The sequence below is a fragment of the Capsicum annuum genome, chromosome 2 (genome assembly GCF_002878395.1).
Source record: "Capsicum annuum cultivar UCD-10X-F1 chromosome 2, UCD10Xv1.1, whole genome shotgun sequence".
Lineage (NCBI taxonomy): Eukaryota > Viridiplantae > Streptophyta > Magnoliopsida > Solanales > Solanaceae > Capsicum > Capsicum annuum.
The window spans coordinates 106040263-106061880 of NC_061112.1; the positions used below are offsets into that span (position 1 = coordinate 106040263).

At 36.1% G+C, this 21618-nt stretch overlaps 1 protein-coding gene across 1 annotated transcript; it reads left to right on the forward strand.

Annotated features, from left to right (window-relative positions):
* The first annotated feature begins 932 nt into the window (after positions 1-932).
* On the forward strand, positions 933-21409 carry LOC107858900 (UDP-N-acetylglucosamine diphosphorylase 2). The gene is made up of 15 exons (XM_016703704.2): positions 933-1281; positions 1671-1725; positions 1994-2145; positions 3303-3342; positions 15944-16036; positions 16108-16217; positions 16335-16409; positions 17485-17524; positions 17660-17742; positions 17847-17924; positions 19099-19242; positions 19942-20009; positions 20379-20493; positions 20583-20739; positions 21042-21409. Exons 1-15 carry the CDS (start codon positions 1132-1134, stop codon positions 21137-21139), a joined length of 1458 nt encoding a protein of 485 aa, XP_016559190.1. The 5' UTR covers positions 933-1131; the 3' UTR covers positions 21140-21409.
* Positions 21410-21618: the final 209 nt, after the last annotated feature.

Sequence of the window (21618 nt, forward strand, 5' to 3'; positions counted from 1 at the left end):
TACAATTACATTGATTGTATTCAACTAGTTAACATGAAAAGATATTCTCGAATAGATAGTCTATATGTGAATTGTGAATCTATATCTTCTTATAGCAGTCACTTAACTTCTCTTCTTATTGTGAAGTTCTGCAAATTAAAGAAAATTTATAATCTCAATATTATATATATATATATATATATATATCAAACTCATCTAATAATTCTATGTTTAATCCTTTAATAATAATGTTGATCCTAACAAAACCAACTAATACAGTGAGATCTAATACTGAGAGTCAAATCTAAAAGGATGGAATTTGAGAGTTGGGAGAATTGCTCAATAAAAAATGGATCGACAATAGAAAATAAAATTGGGAAAGAATGGATGGATTGAGCGACAATAGAAAATAAAATTGGGAAAGAATGGATGGATTGAGTGTTATGGGTTACGATGTTTTAAAAATTTTAATTAATTAAATGGAAATCAATTGGGAAGGTACCACATCATTAATAATTTTTTTTATTTAATATTGAAGTTGTTAATTAAAGGGCATTTAGAGTCTAAAGGTGGATGTGAATCACATGATGAAGCTCAAAAATGGATATAAAGAATATTTTGGAACCCAAAGATGAACGTAAAGGATATTATAAAATTAAAAGATGGATAAAGTACATTTTTGTATAATTTTCAATAGATGAAGGACATTTTAGGTCCTTTTTCATTTTCCTAACGATAGTGGTAATATTAGACAACAAATCATACATATAGAAGGAAAAAATTGCTTAAGGTAATATAGAACATATTGGTGCATCAAAGTTTTCATTATGAGTAAATTTTAGAAAAGAACTCGATCACAAGGATCAATTTAATCATTATTTTAATTTCATGACCTCGTTCCCTTCAACTTCTTATAGTAATATAGGCGTAAATTTAATCATTTTTTCCAAAAGGAAAAAGATGACGTGTTGAGGGGCAAATTGGTAATTTTACGTTATCAATACAAACTCGATTCTTGTCTTCCTCGTCACTGTGGCGCTCCCTCTCTCGCTCTGTATTTCATAACAACCAACCGTCAGCACAACCCAAATTTAACACTCAGAGATCTAGAGAGAGAAATCCAACCCAGAGATCTAGTGAGAGAAAGAGTAAATGAGGGAACCAACAATGGAGAATGCTCCACTATCTCCACCGCCACAAGCTTTACTTGAAAGACTCAAAGATTATGGACAAGAAGATGCTTTTGCACTATGGGATGAACTTTCTCCTGAAGAAAAACATCTCCTTGTTAACGATATCGAGGTCTTTTTTCTTCTAGATCCCTTTCTTCTATAATATAACGGTACCTTTAGTGCACCGGCATGCCTTTTTTCTTCTAAATTTTGGATCATCAGTTTGAAGGAAAATGCGATTCTTGCAGTTAAAATTGTTTTTTTTTTTTTCCATTTCTGTTTGGAGTGTGCATTACCTGATAAATTAGAATAAAAATTGTTTCTTTTTATCATTTCTGTTTTGAATGTGAGTTACCTGATTAACTAGTATTGTTTCTGTAAACTGTTTTTTTGTTGGTTTTTGTTTAGAATGTGAATTGTCCGATAAATTAGAATTTTGGTTTGATTAGTTTGGTTTACCTGTTTGGATATTACTGATAAAGTGATGATTTTTAACGTGGAAGTATTTTTTAATTGCAGAATATAGATCTTCCTAGGATTGATCGGATCATTCGATGTTCGTTTCACTCACAAGGTCAGTGCCAACTACACTTTCTTCTTCTTTGTTTTTTAATCAAATGAGAAAAGATCTTCTTTCCTTTTTTTGATAACCGTGGTGTTTGGGACAACTTTCTCGCACCTGACTATTTCTATGGGATACCTGCCACCTCCCACCATCTGGGAAGAATCACTAGTGTTTTTGTCTCTGGTGGGATTTGAACGTGAGACCTCTCATGATGCTCAAAAAAATGAAAAAACTTGTTTACCTTAAAGCTTAGTATCTGTTAAATAATGATTTTCAGGGCTCCCGGCAGCGGCGATAGAGCCAGTGCCGGAAAGTTGTGTGTCAACTGTGGAGGAGAGGACAATGGAAGATAGAGAGAAGTGGTGGAAAATGGGCATGAAGGCCATTGCAGAAGGCAAATTAGGTGTGTTGCTTTTGTCTGGTGGCCAGGTAATGTTATCAAAGATTTCAGGATTCTTGACTTTTAAGCATAGTTGTGCGCCTTTTTTGCTTTTAGTTGGTCCAGCTGAAAATGTGAAGTTGTCAAAAATTTGGTGGCTGACTTTGATTAGCTAACTACTTTGGTATGATTTCTTATCATGTAGTTTCGTGAGGATTTGTGCTGCCACTATGGAACTCTTGACTTTAATCAAGGGAACCAAAAGCAGGCTATGATAATGTTTATGCATAATGACAAGTTGCTTTAAAAGTTGTTTTCTTCAGTGAGATCTGGATCCCTCATAATCATTTCAAGTATAAAGTGAGATAAAGTGTATTAATATTTTCTTTTGATGAATAAGAGTGAGTGTATTAATGTGATTGAGTTTTTTACAAGTAAGAATGGGGCACACATCCCATACAGTGTGATTTTCCACTCTCTGTCTCATTATGATATAGGTTGAAAACTTTGTATGTATATCTGCTGGTTGTTATCACTCAACTTACCATTTAAGGATAAGTAACAATTCGTGATCCTAAGTATTTATGATGTATTCTAATATACGTATAAGGATTGCCTCTGTGTTGTTTGCCTCTTTAATTGACTGATTGGAGCATTCTTGCTTGATGCTTCTACTTGCAAAAATAGTTATATCTATCCTAATGAAAAGAAAAAAAAAAGTTAATTCCATAAAAATATCATTTTAAGTACTAGTATTTTAAAAGTTTGTCCCTACCGCCGCTTTCTGAGGGCAAGCATTGAAAAGCACTTTCATATAACTGGAGCTTTTCTTTTCCTAATTTATTTGCTTACCTTTTGGCTAGATGAATTTGCATTATGATTGAGGAGAACGGTATGGACTGCGTACATCTTACCCTCCCCAGACCTCACTTTGTGGGAATACACTGGGTTTGTTGTTGTTGTATGATTGAGGAGAACGGTTACAGATCATGAAAACTGATTTAACAGGATCACCTTTTGGTCTGTGATAAGAACTTTTTTGTGTTTGCTTCCAAAAGAAACTATAATAGGTTAAAATCACTTTGAGCCTGTTCTATTTCCAAATTGTATTTGTGATGTTACTTTGTTATTCTAATGTTCTAATATATGTGTTCAGGCTATTCTAAATTTTCTAGTCTAGATGTTGAAAATATGAATTTTGATGCAGGGGACTCGACTTGGTAGTTCAGACCCCAAAGGATGTTTCAGTGAGTAATTTTTATACTTATTTGACATCCTTATAAGTTGCCTAATTCTTTAATTCCTTTTATAGATTTTTGTGGTTGTTTCCTCCAATCACGCTCAAAGATGTAGTTTACATGATTTACAACATTTGCTATAATGCCTTATGTCACACCCCTTTTTTAACTCGAAAAGGTATCATTTTTAAGTTTGAAAGGGTTTTAATATTAAGTGACGAAAGATGAGAGTTTGTTTCGAAAAAAGATTATTTATATTCAAAACTCAAAGTCGCCACTTGGCATAAATCGGGTGTGCCAAGTCACCCTTGGATATCCTTTTTCAAAACGATTTTGACTCTATAAAACTGATCCACGAACAGAGATTCCGACTAAGGAATTCTGTTGATCGAGGGGAAGGTGTTAGGCACCCCTCGATCCCGTGGTTCGACCACGGTCGCTTGGTGGAGCATATCGGTTAATTTAACACTAAGAATTTATAAACCACACAAAGCACACACAACAATCAATCAAAAGCAAAACCAAACAAAATAATCCAAACTTTAGCGTTCAGTCCAATTATACAGTCCCCAAAAAAATAAAAAATATGGAAATATAAACCTACTCTATTCTAGGCTAATCCTAACTACACTACATTACTTTCTCCACCCGATGTTCCAGGCCTTGATCGTGCGCTGTCTTCAAGTACATGATACTTCGGGGCATTCCCCGGATAAATCAATACAAATCCCTCGGAGCATTCCTCGACCAAATGAATACAATAGATCCCAATGCATAAATCAAAACCACTCCACAAACATTTCATCATTCAACAATCACAGATCCTAAACTTTGCCTACCCAACCTACTTTTTGCCTACCCAACTCGACCTATCGTGGCACTATCACGATCGACGGCGTCAATGAATCAAAACAACAATAAATCAAAATTAATCCTAATTCACTTTAGCAAATTTTCAATTCGCGCCCCAACTTTTTTTAACACGTTTAAACCAATTCAATATAATACAATCCACCGATCAAGTTTTTATATCCAAATCCAACATCAACCCACACATCACGAAGATTCAAACATGCCAAACACATAAATCATTCATAATTATGTAAAAACTAAAAAGTAGAGAAGATAAAATTGAACCTCAAATGTTGCTTTCGATTAAAGTTTCTCCTTCCGACTGGACCGCGTCCATAAACTCGGATCGAACCTCACAAAACGAACAACTTCAACTTCGATATATCCCCTTTGTTCCGTTTTTCACCAATACCAAATCACAAACAGACCTTGAACTCGACTGTCGAAAACCCAAAGGTGAACCCACTATTTTCTCGATATTTTTGGGACGATTTTGATCGATTTGGCGCGTTCCAGGTGAAAACTCCGTCGCCGGAACAGTAACAGCGGTGGCGGCGGAGTAGTCGGTCACTGGTGTCACGATTTTTAGGGGTTTGAAGCTGGTTTTGATTGGGTTTTGGGGAGGAGTGGACGGTCTCTACGACGAGGCACTATTCCGGTGACAAGCTCACCAGAAAAAGCTGTTCTTCCCCCTACTCTGTTCTCTCTCTCGATCTCCTCTCTCTCTTTCTTTATTTTTTTGCTCATTGATTCTTTCCTTTCTTTCTTCACTGTTTCTCAATTGGGTGTGCGTCGATGGTTATGGCAGTGTCTATCTCTCTCTGGTGATGGTGGTGTATGCATATATATATTGTGAGAATGCGTATGAGTGATGATGTATGTAGGTGCGTATTATACCCCTGGAGAAGATGAATTCTCCCGGGCCCCCCTTTCCTTTTTCTAAAGATGGAAATTCTCTCCTTTGTCCCCCTCTCCCCTTAGGTGTATTATAGACAATGTGACCCTACCCTTTTCTGTTAGGAATTGAACAATATTAGGAATATTCTCCTGTGGGGCCCACTCCTTTTTGTTTCCTTAGAAATGGTTTCAACTTGGATAAAAACGTAAGAGGTGGGAAAATTGGGGTGTGACGTGTCCTAATTTCATAGGATACGATTGTTAGGATGAGGGGTGACGTGGTTAGGATAGGATTAAAATAGATAAAATTTGTTAGGGATTTTTTTAAGGGTTGTTATTTTTGTATTTTTGTGAAGGGATTATCACACGGGGTAGGACACATGGTAAGACGAGGTTAAAAATGAATAACTTGGGTCTTTGAGAGGGACAAAACTAGGTGTCTACATTATGCCCCCTTTGAATGTAAACACGAAGTATTTTCAGACAAAGAAGTAGACAACGAGATCAAATTTTGACTCGACCATTATTCAAGGAAAGAAACAGAAGGAGGAAGAGCAACTGGGTCTTGAATTAAGACATCCTACCTACCCAAGTTATGAAGGAATCAATTGACACGTATCCCAAAAGGTTGGAAGGAGAGGAGCTATACCGAATTGGAGAGTCGAGTGAGGTTCCATCGAGGTTTCGGTTCGTGGCTCTGTCATTACATCAAAATAAAAATTACAAGTTAAAAATATAAAAGAAATTACAAAAGCTCTATCTATGCAACTTTCCTTGATTCTTTACTCGCTACTTCATCACCCTATTCTTCAGGCGGGCTCCTGACTTGCAATTTCATCACTCTGTTTTTCGGGCAAGCTCCCAACTTACAATTTCATCACTTGTTGCTTGGTTTCAATTTCTTCACCCTATTTTTCAGGTGGGTTCCTGACTTGCTATTTTTTTTTTGTTGACTTTTAATTTCTTCACCTTGTTGCTTGACTTTCAACTTTTTCACCATGTTGCTTCTTTTCATTTATTTGCCTTGTTCTTCAGGCGGGCTCCTGAAATCACATCAAAACTAAAAAGAAAATTATCCCAAATAAAGATTATTATAAAGAGATTTCATTTGCCAGATAGGTGAAGTCCAAACACAAGAATTAAACTTTGCCCCAGTTTATCATCAAAGGACTTTTGTGAAAGTCACATCATTATAGGAATCAAGGAGAATGACTCGACTAAAAGGTACGCCTTATAGGAATCAAAGGGAATAACTCAACTAAAAGGTACGTCTTATAGGAATTGAAGAGGGAATGACTCAACTAAAAAGTACATCTTATAGGAATCAAAGTAGATGACTCGACTAAAAGGTACGTCTTATAGGAATCAAGGGGAATGACTCGACTAAAAGATACGTCTTATAGGAATCAAGGGGAATGACTCGACTAAAAGGTACGTCTTATAGGAATCAAGGGAAATGACTCGACTAAAAGGTACGTCTTATAGGAATCAAGGGGGAATGGCTCGACTAAAAGGTACGTCTTATAGGAATCAAGGGAAATGACTCGACTAAAAGGTACGTCTTATAGGAATCAAGGGGAATGACTCGACTAAAAGGTACATCTTATAGGAATCAAAGGAGATGACTTGACTAAAAGGTACGTCTTATAGGAATCAAGAGGAATGACTCGACTAAAAGGTACGTCTTATAGTAATCAAGGGAAATGACTCGACTAAAAGGTACGTATGACTCGACTAAAAGGTACGTCTTATAGGAATCAAGGGGAATGACTCGACTAAAAGGTACGTCTTATAGGAATCAAGGGTAATGACTCGATTAAAAGGTACATCTTATAGAAATCAAGGGAGATGCTCGACTAAAAGGTATGTTTTATAGGAATCAAGGGGGATGACTCGACTAAAAGGTACGTCTTATAGGAATCAAAGGGGGATGACTCGACTAAAAGGTACGTCTTATAGGAATCAAGAGAAATGACTCGACTAAAAGGTAGGTCTTCTGAGGGTCAAGGGGAATGACTCGACTAAAAGGTACGTCTCCTAGGAGTGAAGATTCAATTTAAGAAGTGTATCACCTAGCAAATGAAAACTGAAATCCCTGGACAAGTGTGTCTCCGAGGGATATAGGATGATGAATTTTTACCATGATTTTATTATCAAACTTGTGCAGCAATATTGCTTCCTGCATTTGTAAAAGTGAGGCATTGCAGCCCTTGATGTTTATGCTTTGAAGTCCTTGCTTTGAAGGTAATATGTTTCCTGTTTCATCAAAGAAAACTTGTGAGTTTAAAACATGGTGGCTAGTTTGTGGCTTTAGCTTTCGCGACGATCGCTTTTGCCCCCGTCACTTTTAACCTTGCTTCCAACCATTAGCATATATCTTTGACTTGTTGAATCATTGACCCGAACTCTTAAGAGTAACTGAAACAAACATAGTATATCTGCTTTGCCATGCTTCTCAGATAGATCCTTTGAACCCTGGTATTTTTATGAGTTCCCCGACTTGTCTGTTGATAAAACTTTCTGCATGCCTTATTTGGCTCACAATCATGTCTCTTTATATGCTGACTTTGTCTTGCTTTGTGCAATTGAAGAAACTGGTAGCCAGTTTTGAAATCTTTTCTCACTTATTTTTTCATGGACTTGACTTAAGACACGAGAAAAATAACAATGACTTTTTTTTATTTGGATAACTGACTCAAGAAAATAAAAAAATAAAGATAAAGAGAAGAAAGAAAAGACAATGAATGTCCCCATTTGAAACAAAGAGACGAAAAATTTATCTAAAATGACAATCAACTCTAATGATTATGCCATGCATTTGGATTAAGCTGCCTGATCTTTTTATCCAAACTTTCATCAATTGTTGTTGAGCTAATGACCCTGAAATTGAGTTACTTCCTTGGGTCAATTGCATTCAGAGATCTCATTCAGCTAGTGAAACCTTGAAGGGTTTTCGCCAACAAGCCTCTCTCATTTTCTTTCTCTCGGCTCACCATTGCCTTATGGTATCCGTGAGGTTTTTTCACCAATAAGATTCTCTAATTTTCATTTCTCTCAACTCACAGTCGTCTTACGGTGCCTGTGAGGGTTTTCACCAATAAGACTCTCATTTTTATTTCTCTCAACTTACCATCGCCTTATGGTGCCCATGAGGGGTTTCACTAATAAGACTCTCATTTTTATTTCTCTCCTGATTTCTTATGCTGAGGAAGACAAGTAGTACCCAAAATGAATCATCATATCCATTGCATACTTAGCCTTAACATTTTCAAAGATTGATCTGAAGGTTTTTCTTTGGTATAACTTGGGTTTTGGATAAGGTTAGAAAGAAGGGATGACATGAGGCCCAAACGACACTTGAAGTGGTGTAGGACTTACAACTTTTGGAATCGACTCAAATAATGAGTATTAACTTATGCCCCAGTTTCTTTTGACTGAGTAATTCTAAATTGTTTATTTGGTTGGATCGAGCCCAGAGTAGGGCAGCCTACATATCTCACCCCTGAGAGAGGAGAATCAGGTCACGCGTAGTTCTGGTAGCTTGTTCTTTTGCTTGATTCCGATTTTTTTTTTTGCTTTTCTCTTTTATTGACTTTTTTTCTCTTTGAAACTTTCTGACTCTATTTTTCTCAACACTCCTCTCTTTACTTTCTTTTTGGACATATTTTCTTCTTCTTTTTCTTCTTTCTTTTTTTTTTTGAAATTTTTCTGGCTCTACTGTTTTGCTCGATACTTTTCATTTGAGCTTTGTTGACTCTATCTTGATTCCAAAAGAGGGGTATGAAAGAAAATAACCCTAAGGCTCAAATAGGATAAACAAAGGATGACACAATATTTGGATAGCAGAATAAAATGCCTTCGTCATATCAATCCTTGAAAATACTAGTACATAGCATACAATGTGAAAGTGCACGATCAACATCATTTATGACATGTTTTACAACACTAACTTGCCCTGAACATGTGTGTCACCTATTTTTCTTTACTTGTCAAACATACAACTCCATATTTGTTGTACATTCCTCACATTGAATGACTCATCATGCTTTCATGGAGTTAATTTTCTTTCTGTTCCTCTTGATAGGATCATGCAGACACTGTTTGACCTAATTGAGCTATGTTTTTCAATTGATGACCAAGTTCTCAAAATAATTGACTTAATTTTGAAAGAAGGCTTCAACTTGTCACCAAATGTCTCAGCATTCTACCAATTTTCTCAGATGTTTTTTTTCTAACCTTAGCCCTCTGATTTTATGTTTCATGGTTAAATTGGACTTTAAGGTCTGGCTGAAAATTCCGCAAGCATGTCATATCACTGGAGTCAACATAAAATGTACTGTATAAAGAAAACAAACAAACAACACATATTTAAAACACAAAGGAAAAGGGACAATTCATTTAGTTGAAATAAAAGATAGAAGGGTTTGAACCTAAACGACAAAAGGACAAAACAAGATAGATCCCGAACTACAACCTTGAAATAATTCGAAAAACAGAAAAGAAAAGAAAACAAACTACCAGACCTGTTCCTAGTAGGGAGAGGGGTGACTTCTCAATTGCTCAGCCTGACATCTTAGCCACTAGTTTGCATATAATCATGACTAGAGCTTCCACCATTGTTAGACACATTTCCTTCTACAAATAAGTTTTACATCCCCATGCTTAACTCGTTGCCTCCCACATATTGTGCAGTACCGCATGTTGGTGAAGAACTCTGTGGGATGGTCGAGGGGCCAATATTTTGCACCACAATCAATTTATCTTGAATCATCTTTTCTATTTCTCTTTTCAAAGTATGACAATCTTCAGTACTATGACCCTGAACATCAGAATGATATGCACTCCATACATTAGGATCATTCTTGAATGTGGGTCAGGTGTATACCCAAGGAGAGGAGTAATCATGCCCCTATGTCTCAATCTCTGGAACAAACTGTCATAGGACTCCCCAATAGGAGTGAAATTATTCTTTTCCTTCCTTCTCTTTGCGAACTCTAGCCTCGGATGAAACATGAATTTAGAGGTTCCTTGGTAAATTTGTGGGGGTCGAGGATGATGTTGAGGGATAGGTGCATGCCATTGTGGATAACAAGACGGATGGGTACACAATTGTGCATTGTTCAAAGGACATTGAGGAAGTGGAATGGAACTCCTTGGATTTTGAAAAGAGGAACCTTGTTGCAGATGAATAAGTGGATTTGATATGTAAGCATGGGATTGAGGCTGACAGTATTGGTGAGTTGGACCTCTCAAACACTGTTTTGGCCCAGGCACGACAACAGATGCGTTTTCCTTTTCCTTTCCTTCAGTTTCCCTTGATTGATTGCAATATCGGCCTAAATGTTTCATAGAATTATTCTGTCCACTAAGCTCCTCAAATTTTGATGTCTCAAAGCTTGGAGGAAGGTTAACACTTGAAAACATGCCCCAGTTTTTATATGAAACATCTTTATAGCCCACAAGTCCCAAGGAACTTTTCATATCATTTTCTACACTCTTAACATTCCCAACCATTTTCTCTGGGTCTTCTAGCATACTATGCTTCTTAGTAAGAAATTTTGGCGGTCCACTTAACTTAACTGTAGGCTCAAGAGTATAACAATGATCATCACGAGTATTGGACGTGGATTCACTAGTGGACTGGGGAAGCACAATCGTTGGATTGATAGCAAAAGTGGAAGCCTTAGTAGAAGGTTAAGCAACAAAAGCACAAACGGTATGTGGTGATGTGAATGTGGTAGACTTATACTGAGGAGCTAAAGAAAGAGTGGTGAAAGTATTGAGGTGCATTTGACGTGGAATAGATTCTGAGGCATGCTGTGGTGCATCAACAATAGTAGAAAACTGACTTTGCGATTTTGGTGGAAGACTCAAGGTATTTGCAAGGTCAATAGTGGGGAATGGAGAAGGAGATAGCCCACTGTCCCAAGCTCGATACATTTCCATCATTTGTTGTCTTAGTCTCAAATTCTCTTCCTTTAAACTCTCAATTTCTTGACTCTTTGTTTGATACATGAGGTCACTCTCTATATCTTTGTTGAACACAGCTAAACCTTCCTTAGATTTGGTGTGATGTGGAGGACCAACTCATTGCCACAAACCAACCATCTTAAACTAACTGAACAAAAGAAATACCAAATATGTTAGAGTTCAACACCTTTTTTTCAAAACCTCTTTTTTTCTTTTTGAAAAGGTTACCAAACCCAAGAAGGGCGCCTACGTATCTCACCCCCAAAAAGGGAGAATCAGGTGTGCGTAGTTTGTGAAGTCTTGCCAAAATGGCCAATTAAACTCTTTTTCTTTTTTCTTGAAATTTTAAGAAGAAAAGAAAAATGACAAATTGTCAAAAGAATAGACGAAAATCTTTTGAATTTTTCAGCTTTAATAACCTATACAAAATGAAACCTATGATTACCAAAGAAACTTTTTTTTTGGGTTTTCAATTTTGCATTTCATACGACAATGAAACTTGCACCTATTAAAGGAAAATCTTTTTGTAGTTTTCTTTTATTGATGCATAGACACCTACTCGAAATGAAGAGTGAAGAAAAATATTTTTGGATTTTTGAAATAAGATTAACCAAAAATAAAAAAATAAAACCTACGACTATTAAGGATTTTTTTTTGTATTTTTTTTTCATGATATGTATGAAACATCTACTCTAAATGAAGAGTAAAGAAAATCTTTTTTGAATTTTTCAAATAAGCTCCCCGAACCTATAATAGGCTGCCTACGTATCTCACTCCCGAGAGAGGAGAATCAGGGGTGCGTAGTTCATCTAGATAGGACAATTTAGGATTAAATAACCGACTGAACCCTGACTTGAGAGACGCGACCACAAATAAAAGATGAAAAACAATAAAGTTGTTTTGAGTTTTTAGTTTGACACTTCACGTAAGACTGACACCAACAACTATGAAAGAGAAAATCTTTTTGGTATTTTCGTTATATGAAATGTACAAAACTTCTGCCATTTTTTTTTGAATTTTGTTTTTATAAAAAGCTCCTAAAAATATTTTTGAAAATTTTGAATTATGAATGCATGATAAAGGAGATATTTGAAATACAAAATCTAGAAAACTAAATAAAAATCTAAGACTCAAATCTTTCTATTGTTGTCTTGGATCCACAATAAATCCTACGGATTCTTAGGATTGGTATATTTTTTTATATCCTGTAGTTTGTAGTTTCCCTGAATCAAGCCAAGTAGCACAACTCTTTCTACCCATCCTGTATATTGTCCCCTTTGTTCCGTTCCGTGTTGAAATGGAAGCAACATTTATTACTTATTATTTTATTAAGGGAAAATCTTTTTGAGGATTTTTTTGTTTTTGAATAAATGCGTGAAAAAGGTAAGAAAATCTTTTTGAATTGTGAAAAAAAACAAAAGCCATAAAGTAACTCTAAAAAACTACAAAACTCTTTTTTTTCACTCCTTTTTTCCTTTTTTTTTTCCCAACAATTTCTTGTCTACATACTTTACTTCTAACACATGCTTTTGCCCAAATCAATCTGTCAAATGACCTTATTACCCTTAAAGATGCAACATTTAGCACGTAGGGATGCTTTAGAGGTGAGTCTCCTACAAAGGACTAAATGGGCCTCGTTAAGTCTCAATATGATGCACATAAGTATGACCTAAAGGCTGACCTACGCTGGGGTTCACTAACAAGGCTGTTCGGGGGGAGCGTATGATCGATAGTAGCTGCTTTGGTTGTCCACCTACTCCATACCAGCCGACGGCTCCCCTCCTAAAATAAGGGTGACTCAACTATAGGTCGTGTACACAGCGTGTACTACAGAACTTGTTGTAGAAAGAATTGACTCGGGTTATGCACATGATGCCAGATATAAAGCGGTAACACATAAATAAAAACTGTAAATAAGGAGCACGAAAACGCACAACAACAATAACATAAACAATAATCACAAACAAAATGTCTATATACCTATAGTGCCAAACTAAGCCGATACAACTTTAAAATAAGCTTGAATTCTGAAATGTCGCCAGCAGAGTCGCCAGAGCTTTCACACCCCTTTTTTAACTCGAAAAGATATTATTTTTAAGTTTGAAAGGGTTTTAATATTAAGTGACAAAAGATGAGAATTTGTTTCGAAAAAAGATTATTTATATTCAAAACTCAGAGTCGCCACTTGGCATAAATCGGGTGTGCCAAGTCACCCTTGGATATCCTTTTTCAAAACGATTTTGACTCTATAAAACTGATCCACGAACAAAGATTCCGACTAAGGAATTCTGTTGATCGAGGGGAAGGTGTTAGGCACCCCTCGATCCTATAGTTCGACCACGATCGCTTGGTGGAGCATATCGACTAATTTAACACGACTTTATAAACCACACAAAGCACGCACAACAATCAATCAAGTAAAACCAAACAAAATAATCCAAAATTTAGTGTTCAGTCCAATTATACAGTTTCGAAAAAAATAAAAAATATGGAAATATAAACCTACTCTATTCTAGGCTAATCCTAACTACACTCCATTGCTTTCTCCACCCGACGTTCCAGGCCTTGATCGTGCGCCGTCTTCAAGTACATGATACTTCGACGCATTCTCCGGATAAATCAATACAAATCCCTCGGGGTATTCCCCGGCCAAATGAATACAATAGCTCCCAATGTATAAATCAAAACCACTCCACAAACATTTCATCATTCAACAATCACAGATCCTAAACTTTGCCTACCCAACCTACTTTTTGCCTACCTAACTCGACCTATCATGGCACTATCACGATCGACGGCGTCAATGAATCAAGACAACAATAAATCAAAATTAATCCTAATTCACTTTAGCAAATTTTCAATTCGCGCCCCAACTTTTTTTAACACGATTAAACCAATTCAATATACAAGCCACCGATCAAGTTTTTATATCCAAATCTAACATCAACCCACACATCACGAGGATTCAAACATGCCAAACACAAATCATTCATAATTATGTAAAAACTAAAAAGTAGAGAAGATAGAATTGAACCTCAAATGTTGCTTTCGATTAAAGTTTCTCCTTCCGACTGAACCGCGTCTATAATCTCGGATCGAACCTCACAAAACGAACAATCCAACTTCGATATATCCCCTTTGTTTCGTTTTTCGCCAATACCAAATCACAAACAAACCTTGAACTTGACTGTCGAAAACCCAAAGGTGAACCCACTATTTTCTCGATATTTTTTGGATGATTTTGACTTATTTGGCGCATGCCAGGCGAAAAATCCGCCGCCGGAACAGTAACAGCGGTGGCGGCAGAGTAGTCGGGCACTGGTGTCACGATTTTTAGGGGTTTGAAGCTGGTTTCGATTGGGTTTTGGGGAGGAGTGGATGGTCTTTACGACGAGGCACTATTCCGGTGACAAGCTCACCGGAAAAAGCTATTCTTCCCCATACTCCGTTCTCTCTCTCGATCTCCTCTCTCTCTCTTCGTTTTTTTGCTCACTGACTCTCCTTTTCTTTCTTCACTGTTTCTCGATTGGGTGTGCGTCGATGGTTATGGCAGTGTCTATCTCTCTCCAGTGATGGTGGTGTATGTATATATATATTATGAGAATGCGTATGAGTGATGACGTGTTTAGGTGCGTATTATACCCCTGGAGAAGATGTCTTCTCCCGTGGGCCCCCTTCCCTTTTCTAAAGATGGAAATTCTCTCCTTTGTCCCCCTCCCCCCCTTAGGTGTATTATAGAAAATGTGACCCTCCCCTTTTTTGTTAGGAATTGAACAATATTAGGAATATTCTCCCGTGGGGCCCACTCCTTTTTGTTTCCTTAGAAATGGTTTCAACTTGGATAAAAACATGAAGGGTGGGGAAATTGGGGTGTGACGTGTCCTAATTTCATAGGATACGGTTGTTAGGATGAGGGGTGAGGTGGTTAGGATAGGATTAAAACAAGATAAAATTTGTTAGGGATTTTTTTAAGGGTTGTTATTTTTGTATTTTTGTGAAGGAATTATCACACGGGGTAGGACACATGGTAAGACGAGGTTAAAAATGAATAACTTGGGTCTTCGAGAGGGACAAAATTAGGTGTCTACACCTTATTCATAGTGATTACCTGCCAACTTTATGTTACCACAATTGTTGATAGTTCCGGTGATGGTTTTATAAACAAGTATTTTTTCTTAGTAAGCGCTTAAGGTAGGGGGTCTATGGTCGTTATCTGTGTTGTATGAATTCATGGTACATAACAATTAGTTCTCTTTGTCATTGTTTCTAGTATTTAGGTTAAACTATAAACTTTTTTTTGATAACGAGAAAGAGCTAAGATATAAAAAACTACTAATCAACGAATAATCTACATGTCTTATTAAATACTGTTATGTTTGATAGGATGGGCTAGATATTTGTTGTGGAGTATAACAAAGATCACTCTCGAGTATTCTTTTTATTGAACAAGGTAAAAAGTTAGGTAGTAATGTTATTGAGCACTGCCATTGACATATCTACTTATGACTGGCATCGTTTTGTACTGAATGGCATGGTTCCACTCTTGGGAGAAATTGGATATAGTTGAAGTTGGTTTATCCTAATACACAAGAATATTTATAAATATTTTTAGTGACACTTAACAGGAAGAACTTTCTGTGATGGTCATGCGGAAATTTGGAAATCACCGAGTTAGCAAATAACAAAAATAATTTTATCTATAACTAATAGTGTTTTTCCAATTTAAAACGTAAATACTTTCTTTTTGGATGGATTAACATACAGCTGCTATATTGCTTCCACCTTTTCTCTCTAAAGGGGACGAAGGTGAGGAAGGATGGCGGAAAATAGAACTATGGGGAAATAAAGCTTTGACTTATTCATGTTCTTTTTTTTTTTCCTTTTGTACCAGATATTGGACTTCCATCTGGGAAGTCACTTTTCCATCTTCAAGCTGAGAGAATTTTGTGTATTCAAAGATTAGCAGCTATAACTGCAAATGAGGGTGAGATTCTTGTTCAATGCCCTTGGATGTTAGTTCACGTATCCACATTCAAATATACGGTTAGTTTTCAGGTGCTGGCATTGTTCCGATACAGTGGTATATCATGACCAGTCCATTCACTGATGAAGCCACGCGCAAATACTTTGAAAGTCATAAGTATTTTGGCCTTGAACCAGATCAAGTAAGATTTCATTCGTTACCCTTTTTTCTGTCTCATTTTTATCTAAATTAAGCTGACAGTTTACTGGTTTTTGATCCTTTTCTTTTTTCGCATTAAAGAGAAATTTTGTTAATGCAGGTCACCTTTTTCCAACAAGGTACCATACCTTGTGTTTCAAAGGATGGAAGATTTATCATGGAGACTCCATACCGGGTAGGTGACTTCTTTGCTTGAAATTTTTTCTATCAGATGATTTCACAAAAAGTCAATCATCAAATCTCATGCATATCTTCAAGCTGCAATGTAGTGAAAAGCATTTTACAAGTATATGCAAGATATTATGCTATTACTAATGAAAGTGTAATTGTTTAATAATTAAATTTACATAGGTGAAGTAGAACTTTCTGTTTAAACTCACTATCCAAGAGTTACATGTCCAACTAGAGATGTCTCACTTAACCCTTTTCTTTTCCAGGGATAAATAGAAATGTTTTGCTTACTTTTTAACCTTATGGACAAAGCTTGCTAATGCTATCTGTCTTGAGTAGGTGTAAGTGCATGAAATATATAGTTAATCCAGTAGAAGTTGAACTAACAGGTGATTGACACCTAGAATCTCATTTTGCCTTGTTGCTGTACCTTGACACTTACTCCATTGCCCTCCATTTATAGGCCATTATATTTTATTTTCCATTCTGTACTTCTATCATTCATTAATTTTATTGCCAGTTACCTCCTAAACTTCGGAACTAGAAATTGATGAATTACAGCAGCTCTTAATAAACTTGAGTATCCTACTAGGGAATGGATTTACTGCTGAAACTTTATCACACTTGACTTGTGTTGGAACTATATAAAGGGGTCTAGATAGTTTGAAATTCCCTGTACAAGAATTATGGTATCAAATAAAGCATGTGAGATTGATCCACGGTAAATTGAGAGAGAGATAGAGAATTCAAAGAGGTAACGTAATTTCCTTGACTCTCTAAAACAGACAATTGATACCATTTTTGCCGCGGATGGTTCTTTCTCCGTCTTCCTCAGAGGTGTCAGTTTGATGGAGCAAAGAGGCCATGAGTGCGCTGATGTAGTGGCTAAACATTAACTTAATTTTGCTGCAGTTGTTGATAGTAAGAGTTATACCAGTTCTACTTGTAAAATATCTGTATTTTCATCTAACTTTTCTTTTATATTATTACTTTAGTTTTATGGAAAAACAAAATTACTGCTTCCGCTTTGGCTATATTCTAAAGTGTTAATAGACTATTAAAGTTTTTTGTTGAAGCAGGTAGCAAAGTCTCCAGATGGAAATGGTGGAGTTTATACAGGTACAGTTATACCTCACTTTAAGCATTTTTCTCTCAATGCAATGGAGTACTGTGGATTTCGAGATTTGGACAGATGTTATTTGCTTGTAGTCTACCATATTGAAGTCAGTCAATTAACATTTGAATTGTTTCCAGCATTGAAATCTTCAAGATTATTGGAAGAAATGAACACGAGAGGCATTAAATATGTGGATTGCTATGGAGTTGACAATGCGTTGGTAATTTGTCCTTTTCCTCATATTTTTAATATTGTTTTCCCGTTGAATGAAATTTCTAGCAATTTGTTCTGTTAAGATACATATTAATAGTCTTCTGGAAGCAGGTTCGAGTGGCAGATCCTACCTTTTTGGGTTATTTCATTGATAAAGGTGTGTCTGCTGCTGCAAAAGTTGTACGCAAGGTGAGTAATTTTGTTTTTATTCTTCTTTTTTTCTTTCTAAAAAAGAAACTCTAAAAAAGAAGCAATCTGTACTTCTCCTATCCAACTTTTTGAACATTCAATTTAGCATCTGAGAGGGAAGGAAAGAGTTGCAAAATTTTTAAGTCCAGTATCTGCTCAGGATGCCAAATCTATTCAGCTACCTTTTTAAAGCGTCTTTTTGTTTTGGGAACTGAAAGTCACTGATATAGTGTCTTCAATAGGTTAAAAGATGCTCATTATCAAGTATAATCTAACTGAGCAAATGTATAGAGTTGTGATTTTTTAAAGATAAAAGAAATTGATGAGTTTTGTTTCTTCACTGAGATGATTGTGCAGTTTTATTGTTGTGGTATGTTCTGCACAAACGTGTTGCTCTTGCTATCCCAATGAGTTAATGTATATCTCTAGTCAAGGTGACACCACATAGAGAGGAAAAGTTTCCTCTGTTTTTTAGATGAAGAAAATAGCTTTATACTATTTTACATTCCTTGGGTCTATATATCGGTATTCTATAAAGCTGAATGCAAGCATGATGGTTATTCTTTCAAGACCAAGAATATAATCTTGGAATTTGATTATTTTGCCTTTGTGTTAAGTTTAACTTGTTTAGTGTGTTGGTAAGTTTCTTCCTTCAATCCACTCTTTTCCAAACTAATGTTTGGATTTTACATTTCTGTTATGGTTACCCCTCTTCCCTCAAATCCTGGAATACCTAGCTCTCCCAAAATAAATGGACTCTTATAAGTACAAGAAGCAGTTGCTTTTTATATTTCCCTAGGAAGCAACACAATTACTAGCAGCAGGGTATGAGGCACATTGATATATTAAAGAGAAAATCAATCCAAAATTCTACGAAGGATCAGCAGAAACAGTGTATGAGATGGCTATTTTTCTAGTCCAAGAAAACTAAGTGGAAGTTTGGTGTTTCTGTGATGAAGCTGCAGTGGAGCTTAGATTGGGACATGAATTACATTTATCTACCTGACCTCACAATTTATTCTTATTGACTTATCAATTTATTTTTTTTCGTTTTGTGTAGAACACAGTGCGTCACATTTAGAGTGCTTATCAATCATAATAGTATTTTAATAGAACCCTTCAGAAGGAAGTTATTTCATATGCATACATTGATTTTTATCCACTCTACTTGTAGGCCTATCCACAAGAGAAGGTTGGTGTGTTTGTCCGGCGAGGTAAAGGTGGACCACTTGCTGTGGTTGAGTATAGTGAGTTGGATCCTTCACTCTGTAATGCAGTAAACCAGGAAACAGGACGTCTTCGCTTTTGTTGGAGCAATGTAAATTGAACCTCTCACCTATCCATTTTTCCTCTCTCCATTCTTTCTGTAGATTTGTGTCTCTACTGCTTCTCTCACAAATAATTCAGTGGAACTCTACTAATAGTTTACAGCAACAGGTTTCCTCAAATCTGTTAATTTCTGACATAATAATTTTAACAGGATGAAAATTGAATCTTGTGTATACTTCTTGCTTCTCTTGCAGTAAATTTAGGATGTTATTTTCAACAGAAGATATGTTATAAATCTTAGCCAAAACCTTGACCATTTTCCTTGATAACATTTAGTGAGAAAATGGTGCAGTTACCTATGATTTAAAGAGAGTTGTCATTAAATCTTTTATACCTCTTATCTTTAATTGCAAGGAAACACTTCAAAATAAACCTGCTTTGAGTGAGTTCTCCTTTGGTGGAATTCAGATTTGTATGCATCAACCTTTTTGCTGGAACTAAGCTTTTTTTTTTTTTGATAAATTAAAAAAAAGGAGCTTAGTTCAAGAAGAAAAAGAATCTTCGCTCTTAGATGTGGCGCTTCAAGAAACACAGAGAGGATTCAATATTTCCGATGAAAAATGTATGAAGAATAATAATCAAAAAGAAGGGCGGGGGGGGGTTATTTGGTGGACCTTGTGAAGAGGAAAGCAAAGTTGTCTTGTATGCACCTGTTTGTTATACCTTACTCGTGCATTTTACTTTTCAGGTCTGCTTACATATGTTTACTGTAGATTTCCTGAATCAAGTGGCAAATGGCCTTGAGAAAGACAGCATGTGAGCAATGCCTTTCTCCTTTGTATTTGTTCTGTTTGGTTCCCTAAAAACTTCTTTAAGTTTTGGCTGTAATGTTTATTTGATGGAATCAATCACACACCAACAATAGAAGCATAAAGGCCTTAAATCGGTGGGGATGGTTACAAAATAAGACTATTACGTTCACACCTGTAGATACTAATCCTTCATGTCAGCAACCTGACTATGCTTTTTCATGTGCACTGCATAATTTGACTGTTTCTCTAGTTCTACTGCAACCTCCTGCCTTATTTGGACTCTGGGGAATGGCTATGTTCTGCAAACATAGGTGCAGTTGGTTACCATTGTTGGAATACCAGTCTAAAAAGAGCTTTTACGACATGATTGCAGTTATCATCTTGCAGAGAAGAAAATCCCCTCAATTCATGGTCAAACAGTGGGATACAAACTGGAACAATTCATATTTGATGCTTTTCCTTATACACCTTCAACAACACTATATGAGGTAATTGCCATTCTGTACTTCCAAGTCTCCGATAGCAGCTAAATGCATATTTGTCTAATAGCGGGACTTGAAATGTTTTGTCTAAATAGGTTGTTCGTGAAGAAGAATTTGCTCCAGTTAAAAATGCCAACGGTGCAAACTTTGATACTCCTGACAGTGCTAGATTGCTTGTTCTTCGTCTCCACACCCGTTGGGTGGTTGCAGCCGGAGGCTTCCTGACGCATTCTGTGCCCTTATATGCCACAGGTATTTTGATGTTTGGGGAAGAAATGAGTTTTGTGAAGTTCATAATGAATGATAGAAAGGAATGTTTAAAGGTTAATAATCATCATGAGTCATGACCAATGAGAACTCCATGCATAACTATTCACCATATAACCTCTACATTATTATTCACTACATAAAAGTTCTTACATTATGATTTTTACTTGAATAGAGCGTAAACCCAGCTCGTTTGGGACTGCATGACATAGTTGTTATAGTTGTACACCGTGAACCAAAAGTAAGTGTCTCATAGTCTTCTTAAAGTTGCGCATTTGATTTTTCAGGCGTGGAAGTTTCTCCACTTTGTTCATATGCTGGTGAAAACCTGGAAGCTATTTGCAGAGGAAGAACATTCCATGCACCATGTGAAATCTCGTTTTAGTTTGCATTTCATTTCATTAAGTTAATGCCTGGATATTTTTTCTCCATTTTATACAGTCCATTTGATCATTTCACTTTTTTTTCTTAGTAATTTTTTTTTTCACGTTCACAAGGTTTGCTGTAGACAATAGAGCGACAATATTTTATTCATACTGCTAAAATGAGGAAGCTTTGGCTTGTATTTTTATTATTCTAAATAATACTTAATAAAGATGATGCAAATGTAATGATTTCATTCAGTATGTATAATTCTCATTTTGGTCGATAGGCATATATCAAACTTTTTATGTAAAATGTTATTTTACAGACATCCAACTTTTAACTTGTCCAATTATTTTTTTCAATCATAAGAATATATTTCCATCTTTTGAGATTTTTTTAGATTCAATTTCTTTTCGGTTCGATTGCTACTTTGTATGTATGTTAAATTTTGAAAAAAGTTGCTTATTTTTAGGACTTTAATAGGACTCACTTACCTAC

Excerpts from the sequence above, each read along its gene's own strand:
- LOC107858900 (XM_016703704.2), top strand. The coding sequence starts at position 1,132 with ATGAGGGAACCAACAATGGAGAATGCTCCACTATCTCCACCGCCACAA. Across the intron at positions 3,343-15,943 it reads AGACCCCAAAGGATGTTTCA|ATATTGGACTTCCATCTGGG; the intron begins GTGAGTAATTTT and ends CTTTTGTACCAG. Across the intron at positions 19,243-19,941 it reads TTCGCTTTTGTTGGAGCAAT|GTCTGCTTACATATGTTTAC; the intron begins GTAAATTGAACC and ends TTTACTTTTCAG.